Source organism: Furipterus horrens, unplaced genomic scaffold, assembly GCF_987537825.1.
Source record: "Furipterus horrens unplaced genomic scaffold, mFurHor1.1.pri manual_scaffold_6, whole genome shotgun sequence".
Lineage (NCBI taxonomy): Eukaryota > Metazoa > Chordata > Mammalia > Chiroptera > Furipteridae > Furipterus > Furipterus horrens.
In genome coordinates this window covers 16,830,086-16,843,254 of record NW_028327176.1, presented here as the reverse complement: position 1 = coordinate 16,843,254, position 13,169 = coordinate 16,830,086, and the positions used below count along the sequence as shown (strand labels likewise).

The following is a 13,169-nucleotide window of genomic DNA, read 5'->3' as shown; positions in this document are numbered from 1 at the left end:
ATTTTTAAAATTTTATTTTTCAATTACAGTTTACATTCAATATTATTTTGTATTAGTTTCAGTGTATTATAATTTATTTAACCATTTCCTACTGATACTCATTTAGATTAGTTCCATTTTTCCACAAATGTGAACAATGCTACAGTGAACACCTCAAGTATTTCTACAGGCTAGAGATCCATGTATGCTACACGTATATCTTGAATATGTCTCTAGGTTAAAGACCAATAAAAGGAATTATGGGGCTTAGAAATTCAGAAGTCAGATTTTAACAGGTAACTATAACTTGCTTCCCCAAGAGGCCTTAGCAGTTTATACTACTATCAATTGTGTATAGAAGTGCCTAAATAGATCCCATTCTTAATAGAAGTGTATGTTAACCATATTTTAAAATTTTGCCAATCTGATAAGCCCAAAAATAATACCTTAAAAATTTTTTTTAATTATTAAGGTTGAATATTTAAAATTTGTTTATTTGACTTTTATTTCTGTGAGTTGCTCATTTTCCATTTTGGTCATGTATCATGAAGGAGCTTTTCACATGCAAATAAGAGGAAATTCTACTCAAATTGGCCTAGAAAAAGAAATTTATCGATATAGTGGGAGGATGGGTTTCAGATATAATTCAATCAGGGCTCTAATTTCTTTTTCTGAAATTCTTGGCTCCGTCCTCTTTTGGGATCAACTTTGTCCTCAGGATAGTTTTTTTTCATGTTTGCTAACTGCTGTTGCCAGAAGCCTGAGAAGAAAAGATTTGTATTTCAGAGTTCTGAGCAGAAGACTTAAATGTCAGACTTACTCTCCCATATAAATACCAGTGGTCAAGGCAATATGTGCAGGGTTGTATTAGACCTTAATCATCCAAACCAATGATCTTGGCAAAGAGAATGAAATTATTCTGATTGTGAAAACCAGAGATTTCATTATAGAGTGTTTCTCTTTCCTGTGATTTGTAGAAGTTCTTTATGGAATTTAGGTATTTAACCCTTTGTGTGGTTCACAGGTTACAATTTATTTTTCTTCTTTCAAAGCCATAGGGTGTCCTCTTTTTAGTCTATAAAGACCCAAGAGAAGTTAAACAAGGCTTTTATATTATCTATTGTATTTTATGTACACATTACCCGAAAATTTAGCAGCTTAAAAACAATAAAAATTGATATCATACAGCTTCTGGGGACTACCTAACCATGTTGTTCTTTTCAAAAAATTTTTAAGGCCTCACCTGAGGGTATAATTATTGATTTTAGAGAGAGAGAAAGGTTGAGGGTGTGAGGGAAAGAGAAACACTGATAGGTTGCCTCCCATACACGCCCCAACCTGGGATCAAACCTGCTACCTTTTTGGTGTATGGGATGACGCTCCAACCAGCTGCGCCATCTGACCAGGGCGCGTTGGTCTTAAGAGTTTCTCATGAGGTTGCAGTCAGAATGTTGGCCAGGGCTTTCAACGCCTGAAAGCTTGCCTGCGCTGCAGGATCCACTTCCAAGCTCACCCACGTGGCTGTTGGGGGGAGGCGGCAGTTCCTTACCATGAGAGCCGCTGCTTCATAGGGCTGGGTCCAGAGGAGCCTGCCCGCTAGCTTCCCCCAGAGGGAGTGATCTAAGAGAGAGACCAAGACCGAAGCTGCAATATTTCTTATATCCTAATCCCAGAAGTAGCATACCATCGCTTCTCACGTACTCCATCTGCACAGACCTACTGTGGTACAGTGTGGGAGGTGAATATACAAGGCTGTGAATTCTAAAACGTGGCGATTATTTTATTGGGGGATATCTTAGATTTGGGCTCCCACAGCCTTGATAGGCAAATCTTGCCAGTTTAGTCTTACCTTTTTTTTTTTTTTAGGTTAAAACATATTTCAAAATGAGAAATGTACGATGACAAGTCTTCCCTAAATCTGGTCCCCTAGTAACTCAGTTTCCTTCCTTCCAGCCATCCATTATTTTAACATCTTATTTCTACTTCCAGAGATGTTTATATTATTTTCCTCTTCTTAACGTGAATGATAGCAGCTGTACACACTATTTTGCTCCTTGCTTTTTTCATTTAATACAGGCTGGAAATGATCCCCATATCGGTGCATAACCATTTGTTGTTTCTTTTACTGCTCGATAATATTTCATTAGGTGATTGCAGCATGGTTTACTTAACTAATTCCCTATCAGTTGGTTGTTCTAAACTATTGCTATTACAAACAGCAATGACATAGGTCCTATCACATGTGTGTAAGTAACATCCATGAAGTAAATTCATGGAGGTGGGATTGCTGGATCAAAAGTTGGGTGCACTTGTAGATTTGACGGTTAATACCCAAATTGCCCTCCACAGAGTTTGCACCCAAATGCACAGTATATGAAAATACTTGTGTGTGTATACTCTTACTACATAATGCATATCAAACCTTTGAGTCTTTGCTTGACAGTATTTGTCAAATATTGTATCTCTCTGTGATTTTAATTTGCAGTGAGATTGAACATCTTTTCAGGTATCTAAGAGCCATTTGTACTTCCATTTTTTGTGAATAGTCTGTTCATATCCTTTGCTCATTTAAAAAATTTATTTATTTTTAGAGGGAAGTGAAGAAAGGGAGAAGGAGGGAGAGAAACATCAATATGTGAGAGCTATGTCAATTGTCTGCCTCTTGCACGCCCCCAACTGGGGACCTGACCTGCAACCCAGGCATGTGCCCTGACTGGGAATTGAACCGGCAACCCTTCGGTTCACAGGCTGGTATTCAATCCACTGAGCCACACCAGCCAGGGCTTTTGTCCTTTTATTTTTCTTACTGATTGTAGGAACTTGTTTTTAGAAATTTAAGGAAGTGGTTAATATATTTTAAATATTTTTAATATATAGGGTTTTAATATTTTTATTATTTTGAGACAATATCAAGCTTATAAAAAAGTAGTGCCCTGGCTGGTGTGGCTCAGTGGATTGAATGTCGGCCTGTGAACCAAAGAGTCGCTGGTTCGATACCTGGTTAGGACACATGCCTGGATTGCAGAACAGGTCCCTAGTTGGGGGCAAGTAAGAGGCAACTGATGGATGTTTCTCTCTCGCATTGATGTTTCTATCCCTCTCTTTCTCCCTCTCTTTCCCTCTCCCTAAAAATTAAAACAAAATTTTTTTAAAGTAGCAAGTGCAGTACATGAACTTTTTTCTTAGAGCAATTGACAGTAAGTTGCTGACATTATACCACACTATCCTTGAATACTTTAATGTATATTCCCTTGAAATCCAAACATACCACAAGGCATTCTGTATGATCACAATACAAACTTAAAAATCAGGAAATTAACATTGATGGCTTCTGCTTCTTACTACCTGTGGATCTTTGTGCAAGTTGCCAATCCTTGTATGCCTCTGTTTTCTCATCTCTTAACAGAGGGGTAATTATCATGGCTACTTCATAGGTCACTGTTAGGATTAGATGAGTTAATGCTTAGAATAATGATTTGCACACTGTGAAAGCTTTATCAGTGTAGTTATACTAACATTATTAGAGGAAGGGTAGTTGGTCATAGATTAAATTTTACAGTATATAGTAGCCATGGATGAGGTTATCAGAGATCATAGGCTACAATATAAGCTATAAATTATTCAAATAACCCAAGATGTTTTTGTCCTTTTCAGATTTCATAATGACTTCCATCTTGACTTACACTTTTAAAAACCTTCCCAGTACATCACGATGGGCCATTGGATTCTGTAAGTTTAATTTTTTTCTTTCTTTTTTTAACATTAGATTTGGATTTATAAGCATATTACAGACATTGAATTGTATTGGTTTTTGTAAACACTTTATTTTGTCTTCCAGCTATAAGACCTCTGAGCTGTTCCTCCCAGCTACGAGCTGCCCCAGGTACAGTAATTTATAAAATAAATATTTCTGATTTGTTGTTATTTAATTTTTTAATGTATTGATTTGAGAGAGAAACATTGATTTGTTCTTCCATTTATTTACACATTTTTTGGTTGATTCTTTTATGTGCCCTGACTGGGAATCAAACCCTCAGTCTTGGCATGTCGACGGTACTTTAACTAACCAACTGAGTTACCCAGCCAGGGCCCAAACATTCTGATTTGACTATTAGATTCTAGATTCTAGGTTTGTGAATTCTGAATGAAAACCAAAACTAATTTGTTAGATTTCCCCCTTTAATGTAAGGCTAATCAGTAATGATATTACATGGTACAGGTTTGGGCTCAAGGATGTTGACAGAAGGCTGCTTTCTGGGATTTGGAGCCTGATGGAGATAGGGAGGTTCCATGAACCTTACTGGTCAGTTTATTCACCCACCGGCTGTCAGCTCTGGAGATGATTAGCTAACTCTTGAGACTGTTATAGAGTCAAAGTTAACATTTTAAATCTATAATTACTGATAGGCTTTTCTATTAATAGATAACTTCTTGTCCCATATTCAAGAGGACCCATTCCTGAAATAGGGACAACTGGAAAATTAGGTAATAAAGGAAGGTGGTTTGGTCAATGTGAAATGAAAAAGTAAGAAAATTTATTGATTTTACTTGGCCATTTAGACCAATTCATTAAACCCAATGAATTAGACTTCTTCACTGTTGAAAACATATTTTGCAGAACCTGCTGTAGGCGTGGATCTTCAGTGGCCAGTGCTAAAAATACCCTGACAAATTTGTAACATTATTCTCCTTGCTAGGTTCTGTATCAACCTATTACTTCTGACTTTGGTTTTATTATGGATGATAACTTAATAGAAAAAGCACCTTACCAGTATTCAGAAGACCTCTGCTCTGTTTCAGTTCTGCCTTTTTCTGGGCAGTGTGGCCTTGAACTGGTCACTTTACTTCCTTGTGTTTTAGTTTATTTGTCTGAAAAACAATAATTCTAGTTTGACTGAGTCTCATTATTTTTATGTTAGTGACTGCATGTTCAAAATATGAACAAAGCAATCTAAATAGAATAGAACTAATGTTTCATTTAGTTTGAATCCAGTTACCAAAGTCCATCATCCGCTTTTGGACAACTGGTGCATTGAAGTCATTTGTAAGCCACAGTTTTGGGGCAGCAAAAACCCTGGTTCTTCCTCATGGCATCCTTTTAGCTTCAACTAATTGGCATTTCTCTCTGTGCTTCTTTGCTTAAATTCCTAAGAGAAAGAATCTGACTGGCACAGCTTATCACTTGTAGAAAGATGACATGGGTTACTGGTTGACTACTCTGGATTGACTTGTGATCCGTTACCCGTCCGGAGCCTAATCAACTGTGGCTCTGGACTTAGGGACATGGTGTGTATGGTTGCTTCTGGTAGGGGCTCTAAGTAGGGCATCACTGTTTAGAGGGAGCTGAGGATGAACAGGCACTTCAAAATATGTCTCTACTTTTTTTCTGCATTTAAAACTGCAAATATCTCATAGCTATCCCATCTCCACCTCACTTTCCTTCAGGGCTTTAGTTTTACATCTCTAGCTACCTGTCAAGTGGGCATATCCACCTGTATGCCTCTTCATCACCTTTAAGGTAGCATGTTTAAACATGAGATCATCTTTCTTCCAGTGAAGAGTAGCTAGGTTTTCTTAGTCTCTAAGATTTTTTTATAATCCTGTTTTCCTTTTTCCTTTCTTTCTATATCTGATTGGTCATCAAGATACCTTCCTTTATAAAATCTCTTGTGTTGACCCCTTCCTTTTCATTCACATTGATAATATTTTTATCCTTGCCTTTAGCCACCCCATGCTTGGTTTTTCCACAGTCTCCTCATTCATGTCCCTGTTACCTTTATCTTCCTTACCAACACATCTCCGTTAGAGCTGTCAGGAGAATCTGTAATCCCCATTTCATCAGGACTCTAGCTTTGACTACTATTTCCACTATTTCCTTACAGTTGGTTATAGATATTTATCATAAGTAGTTCTCTGTACATTAGTGGGTATGGTAAGGTGACTTAAAATTTTATTCTCAGTAATTTAGGATTTTTCTCTATCTCTGATAATGAAGGAGTGATGATAGCAATGAATTTCAACATAAGAACAACAAAAGAATCAGATAGATTTAGATTAACACAAAAAGATCTTCAATCTATATTAAGTCAGAAAAACATACATAATACACAAGTGTATACATGTACCTGCATTAAAAGAAAAACATGTTTGAAAGTATATGCACCAAGTTAACGTATTTACCTCTGAGAAGGAAATAATTTTGTGGAAAAAGGCATAGAGTTTTTATTCTTCATATTTTAGCATCATTTACTTCTCTTCTTTTTGTTTTTACCACAAGCATATATTTGTTTCTTTTTTTAATTAAAAAATTAGAGGACAGTTGCTGTTTTGATGTTAGAAAATAATTAGACAAGTTGAGTCAAACAGAATCAGGAAGCATTTAGGTTTTTGCAGAGTGACAATAGTCATCAGACAAATGGCCTTTATTTCTTTATAGAAAAGCAGGAGTATTAACTATGTAAAGAGTAAACAACATCAGTTATTTTTACTTCTAATATATTTTTAGAAGATTTTATATATTTATTTTTAGAGAGAGGAGAAGGGATGGGGAAAAAGAGGGAGAGAAACATCAGTGTGTGGTTGCCTCTTGCATTCCCACAACCGGGTACCTTGTCCACAACCCAGGCATGTGCCCCAACTGGGAATGGAACCAGCAACCTTTTGGTTTGCAGACCAGCACTCAGTCCACTGAGTCACTCCAGCCAGTGCTGGTTTCTAATATTAAGGACAGACTTATCTGTCAGATTGGTTGCTGTCAGTGTGATATTGATATCAATAGATTGTTAAACACTTGATAAAGAGAATCAATTTTATTAATAGCATAAATACCCTCATCATTAGGTATAATCTGTATATTTACCTTAGATATTTGGAAACTTATAAATGTTAGTTTCTTAGTCTTTACACACATACACACACATGCACAAACACAAACACATATATATAGAAGTGGTTTGACGAATGACATTGAATGATGTAATTCTTCTTAGAATGTCTCTTTAAAAATGTAAAAAGTCTTCGGACTTCATATATGTTAATTGTTCTTTGAACTGTCTTAAAGCTGCCCAGACTAAATCGAAGAAAACGTTGGCAAAACCCAATATGAGAAATATTGTGGTGGTAGATGGTGTTCGCATTCCATTTTTGCTGTCGGGCACTTCGTAAGTATGAAATGATTGTGTTTTTCCCCCCTCAGCTTTAGTGAGGTATTATTGACACAAAAACTGTATCAATTTGGGCTGTGATTTATTTCTTCTTTTTTTTTTTAGGCTATGATTTTTTTAAAAAAGGGTATACAATGTGATAATTTAATATACATTAAAAGATGATTACCACAATCAAGTTAATTAACACATCCATCACCACGCGTAGTTTATTTCTTCTGTTAAGGCACTGTTAGAAGTGATCTTTGTAAGTATAACCCTGTAGGTAATATTGTTGTTAGTAGACTAATTAATATATAGGTAACATTTTCAGAAATTAATACAAAAATAAGTCAAGCCAGTGTCGAAATAATATGGCAAATTTATTTCTCATCGTTTAACAAGCCTAATGCAGTGTTAGACTGAATTAGCCCTATTTTGAAAACCTAGTGTGGGTCCAGAAAACTTGCTTCCCAGAGATATCCTTTCCTGTCTGGAGATAAGTACATTGTTTCTGTGCCTCTTCAGAAATTGAATACTGAGGATGTGGGCCCATGGGCATTCTGAAGGGCCATTAATCCACTGCTTTGGACTCTTGGAAATGATCAGGATTGGAGTTGATGGGCTGGTCCTAACCCCGGCATAGCACAAGAATATATTAATAGAACCAGAATGATGCTAGCCCAGCGTAAAAATTCCCTAGAACCAAACTGCTGTTCTTAGACTTTTCTGTGCCCAAGGGAAGCCCAGTCTGTCCAAAGCTGTTAATAGACTTTGGTAATGAACTTAAAAACATGCTGGGGAATATAAGGCATCTGCTAAGAATAATGAGACCTGTCTTTACATACTAACATGAAAAGATGTTGAAGATATATTAAAGTGTAAAAAAGCAAGATACTGAGTAGCGTATATAATACCATCAATGTGGAAGATGCACACTCATGTGTACTTGTGTGTATACATACATACACATACAATAAACATTCATTTTTAAACCGATGGTTTAGTACTTAGAGAGTATTTTCTTATGGAACTAATACAAGAAAACAGTGGCAGCGTTTCATTTACCCTCTTTTCTCAGTATAGTAACCATTTAACAGTGTTTCTGTAATCTGTTTCCTGTAGTGACGCAACAGCAGTAAGAGTAAGAATCTGAAGCTCTAGCAGCAGGCAAGTGAGGAGATGGGATCCTTTTTGAACTCAGCCATAAAAAGAAAGTTCGATCAAGAGAAAGTTCTTGGCTAGGAAGACATTTTTGTGGAAGGGCTGTTTGTATACTGTGTATATGTTTATTCCAACTATTTTACTAACTCTTAAAAAATATGAACACACTCAGCTAAATTTTTTATTTAAACATTTTTTGGTAATTAATATTTGCATAAAGGTTGATTTGTGGTTTTCAGCACATTAGTATAGGCTTTGTTTCTTTTGTTTTTTATCGTTATGTTTTAGTTTAATTCAGAATCCTGATTGAAAAAAAAAAAGTTTATGAGCAATTTAGTAGTACAGAGAATAAACTTTGAGTAATGTAAGAAATGATAGTTAATAGGGAAGGAAGAATAATTTTAAAACAATATTCATATAAAGAACAAAAGTGACTAAAAATAATATAGAGGGAAAATTTATAAAGAAAACAAATAATTTAGTCATATTATTGATGTTATAATTGAGGTGACCAAAACTTTTCTATACTAGAAAGTCATTTTCTAGATGGAAAAAATACCTTTTTCTGTTCTGTTTGAAGAAACTTTCCTATCAATTTGAGTGATATTTGTTAGAGCAGGCTCTTCTAAGAGGTGGAGGGCATTTGGGAAACACTCCTAAGAGTAGACTCCCGCAGTGGGACGTGAGAGTCTGTCAGTCATCCTGGAAGAGGGGTAAGAAGCATGAGAATAAAGATTGTAAAACAATAAATAACTTATGCTTCAAAAATTGACACAACTTTTCCTCAAAATTATTTTGTTCTGAATTTGAGGGAACTGGAAAAATTTGAAAACTACTGATGATTCTTCTGTGAGTCACAGTGAAAATAAAAACGTTTTGGGATTTTAGGTTTTCATTTTCAGAAACTTAAAGAATAAATCTTCTAATTCAATCCAACGGCTAAATATTTGACCTAAAGGTAAAGGGGGTTTATTTTTTGACATTTAAACAAACAGGGTTCACACCTAGATCTTATTTTTTAATAAAAGAGACAAGGCTCCCTAGAAGAATGACTAGGTCTGTGCCAGAGAAAAGGCAGGAAGAGCCTGGAACATCTTGTGCCAGAATGTAAAGAAGTGCTTTTTTAAAAAAAAGGATGGCTTCGTGTCAAAAGGACAGAACACCAACCTGAAATAACTCCCAGTGACCAAGGCTGGAACAGTTTGATCAATAAAATAAATTATGATAGTATTGCATCATAACCCAAAGAATAAAATAAGTATCCATGAATCCAATCTGACATAAATAAGTGATCGAATAAATAAATAAATGAGAGAGAAAAATAAGTCTTCCTTACAGAATTTCAATTAATAAATATAGAAGGAATAGGAAAATAAATAAATCCCCTCTAGAACACCACAAAAATTATTACTGCAAGCAAGATCTATGAATGAATGCTAAAATCAGTGAATGAGAAATGTTAAGAAGAAACAAGACAGCATAGCTTCTACCTCTCTCCCCCCAAATATTTATTAATTACTGTGATGATTTTAACATAGGCTCGCAAATTCTTTGTTACTTCTTCCACTAGGAAGTGAAGCTTAATTTTCCTCCCCTTGAGTCAGGACCAGAATAGTGACTGACTTCTAATGAATTGAGTAAAGGGAAAAATATTAATAGTAAACTGGCAAGGACCACCTTAGCCAACTGATCAAGTTAGCATCACCATTAATAAGTCATGTTGACAGTATGTACGCTCTGATATGAAGCAATGAGGAGAGCACTTACCTCTGTGATATTCTTTCCCAAATCCATAACCCTAATCTTCAAGTGTCAAGGTATTGAGAGACAAGGAAAGTTTGAGAAACTGTCACAGATTGGAGGAGACTAAGGAAGCCTGACAACAAAACGCATGGATTAGATTCTGGAACAGAACAGTAAAAGGGTGTTAGTGGGAAAAACTGGTGAGATGCAGATAACGTGTGTAGCTTAGTGGATGTATTATGCCAGTGTTAATTTCTTAGTTTTGACAAGTGCTTTTTGGTAATATAAGATATTAGAACTAGAGGAAGGGGAGTAAAGGGTATACTGGAACTCTGTTCTGTCTTTTCATTTCTTCTGCGTAAATCTAAAATTCAGTACAAAAAGTTTCTTGAAATGTCCTATTATATCCTTCATGTTCCTTTAGGCATCACTAAATAAGTAAGTAAATAAATAAATTTTTAAAGAGAAGAATTCAAAACTGGGATTTAAAGAATATTTAACGTATGTCATGCTGACCAGTAAGATATTGGGCAAGTTTGTTTTAGATTCTTAGTTCAGAGTTAAGGCTTACTGGATTTTTAAGGATGACAGATAGCAAAAGTTGCACTCTATCTTCATTTGAGCTACTGGACTGCCTTAGATAGTAAAGATAAATGCATTTTCAGCAACATATGTTAGAGGATCTCTTTAGGTATTTCAAATACGATGAAAAAAAAATTAGTAAAATTGGGTTTAACTTATTTTCTTTTCCCAGATATAAAGACCTGATGCCACATGATTTGGCTAGAGCAGCACTTTCGTAAGTAAATGCAGTATCATTAAAAGCACTTTTCTTCAGTTTTCACACTTGAAATAGCATGTTTAATAGAATTTCCATATCTAGGTTATATTAACTTTTATATAGTAAGAAAACACTAGCTTTTACAAGATTCATTTATTCTTTTTTTTTTAAAGATTTTATTTATTTATTTTTAGAGAGAGGGGAGGGAGAAAGAGAGGGAGAGAAACATCAATGTATGAGAGAAACATTGATTAGTTGCCTCTTGCATGCCTGTATCCGGGGACCTGGCCCACAACCCAGGCACGTGCCCCGACTGGGAATCAAACTGAATTCTCTGAGCCACACCAGCCAGGACTATATTCTTGTTTCTAGCCATACGTGCTACACAAATTTAAGCAGCTGGTAGATGTAAGGCATTAACTCATTCATTTTCCATTGGTGCTTTTTTTGCCTTTGTGTGTTCAACCAGCCACAAGTCTTTTTCCTAGTTTGAAAAACCCTTCAGTTGACCTTTCTGCCCATCTATTCTGTTTCTTCTGTTCCTGCCAGACTTTAAGAATGAATGAAAGCAGCCCTGGCAAGGTGGCTCAGTTGGTTGGACCGTTGATCTGTACACCACAAGGTTGTGAGTTCAATTCCTGATCAGGGCATATACCTAGATTGCAGGATTGATCCCCAGTGGGGGCATGTATTGGAGGCAACTGATCAATGTTTCTCTCTCTCTCTCAATGTTTCTTTCCCCTTTCCTCTCTCTTTAATATTAACAAACATATCCTTGGGTGAGGATTAAAAAAAAAGAATGAAAGCAACAGTTGCTTTTCTTTTCTTACTATTCTGTTTATTCTCCTTAATCTCATGGTAATCATTTCCATTCCCATCGCTCTACAGTAACTATACTTTGGAATCTTCTCTTAATAGTAATGATTTTGTGATCACTAAATGCACCAACCTTTTCTCAGGCCTCAGTCTCTTTATATTCTGTAGCATTTGACACTGCCAGTTGAAACTGTCTTCCTTTGACTTCTTAATATTATGCCTTTATGATTTCCCTTCCATCTCCTGACTGATTCTTCTCTACTTTAAAAAAAACAAAAAACTAGAATTCTTCCTTTCTGTTTTTTAAAGGTGTTTTGCAAGTTTCAGTCCTTAGAGTTTTGAATACTTCTGTGTACATGTTTTTTCTTAAAAATCTCATCTATTTAAATATTTTTATGTAAAAGGTTCACAAATCTCTAAATCTGACCTATTTTCTTTAACACCTCAAGCTCAGCATATCAAAAACAAAAATGATCTTTTCCTCAAAGCCAGCTTATTTTCCTATTTCTGACTACAGTATAGTCCCAGGCTGGCAATTTGCAGGTTTTTCGTCAATTTTTTATTTAAAAAAATATCAAATGTACAATAAAATTGAAAGAATAATACAGTGAATGTTTATATGCTCTCCACCTAGATTTAATCATTGTTAACATTTTGCCTTATTTGCTATATCTATAGTATATAGTTTGGAGCATTTGACAGTAAATTGCTGACATCTTAATACTTCAGCCATAAATGCCCTGACTGGTGTGGCTCAGTGGGTTGGGCATCATCCAGCAAACCAAAAGATCACTGGTTCAATTCCCAGTCAAGGCACGTGCCTGGGTTGCAAGCCAGGTCCCCAGTTGTTGGTGTGTGAGAGGATCAATCTTTCTCTTGCACAGTGATGTTTCTCTCCTTTTCTTTCTTTCTTTCATTTTTCTTCTTCTTTTTAAATTGTTGTTCTATTACAGTCGTCCCATTTTCCCCACATTGTCCTTCTCTTTCTCCTTCCCCATCTCTCTAACAATAAATAAATAAATAAATGATCTAACCAAAAATACTTTAGCCCTAAACACTGGTGTTTATCTCCAAAGAATAAGGACCTTCTCTGCTATCCACCAAACCATTACCATAGCTAAGACAGTAACAGTGATGTCATGAGTTAATATACAGTTCATAGTCAGATCTCCCTCAGTTGTCCCAAGAATGTCTTTTCTTTTAATAGTTTTTGTCAAACCAGGACCTAGTCAAGGTTCATATTACAGATGAATATGTCTCTTTAAGGCTCTTATAATTTAGAAAATTTCTTTCTCCCTCCACCCACCTCCCCATGACAATGACTTTTTGAAAAGTCCAGGCTAGCTGTTCTATAAATGTCCCTTATTCTGGATGTTTTCTCATGGTGATATTTGACTTTGTTCTATGAATTTCCTGTAAACTGGGAGTATTCAGGGTAAACTTTTTTTTTTTTTGTAATAATACTTCATGGATAAAGCACACAGGTATTGTGTCATATCAGGAGGCACATGGTATGTGATGCTAAATCTAACCACACGGTCATG

The 13,169-nt window shown here is 35.7% G+C and overlaps 1 protein-coding gene across 3 annotated transcripts in view; it reads left to right on the top strand.

The window, feature by feature from the left end:
- HADHB (hydroxyacyl-CoA dehydrogenase trifunctional multienzyme complex subunit beta) overlaps window positions 1-13,169 on the top strand; it is a 32,730-nt gene that overhangs the window by 2,365 nt on the left and 17,196 nt on the right. For all 3 annotated transcript variants that reach the window (XM_090281071.1, XM_090281072.1, XM_090281070.1), the window contains 4 exons: window positions 3,634-3,708; window positions 3,818-3,862; window positions 7,040-7,139; window positions 10,783-10,827. In XM_090281071.1, the coding sequence (XP_090137197.1) occupies window positions 3,642-3,708; window positions 3,818-3,862; window positions 7,040-7,139; window positions 10,783-10,827 (257 nt within the window). In that variant the 5' untranslated portion in view covers window positions 3,634-3,641. Of the gene's footprint in view, window positions 1-3,633; window positions 3,709-3,817; window positions 3,863-7,039; window positions 7,140-10,782; window positions 10,828-13,169 lie in introns of those variants that run through there.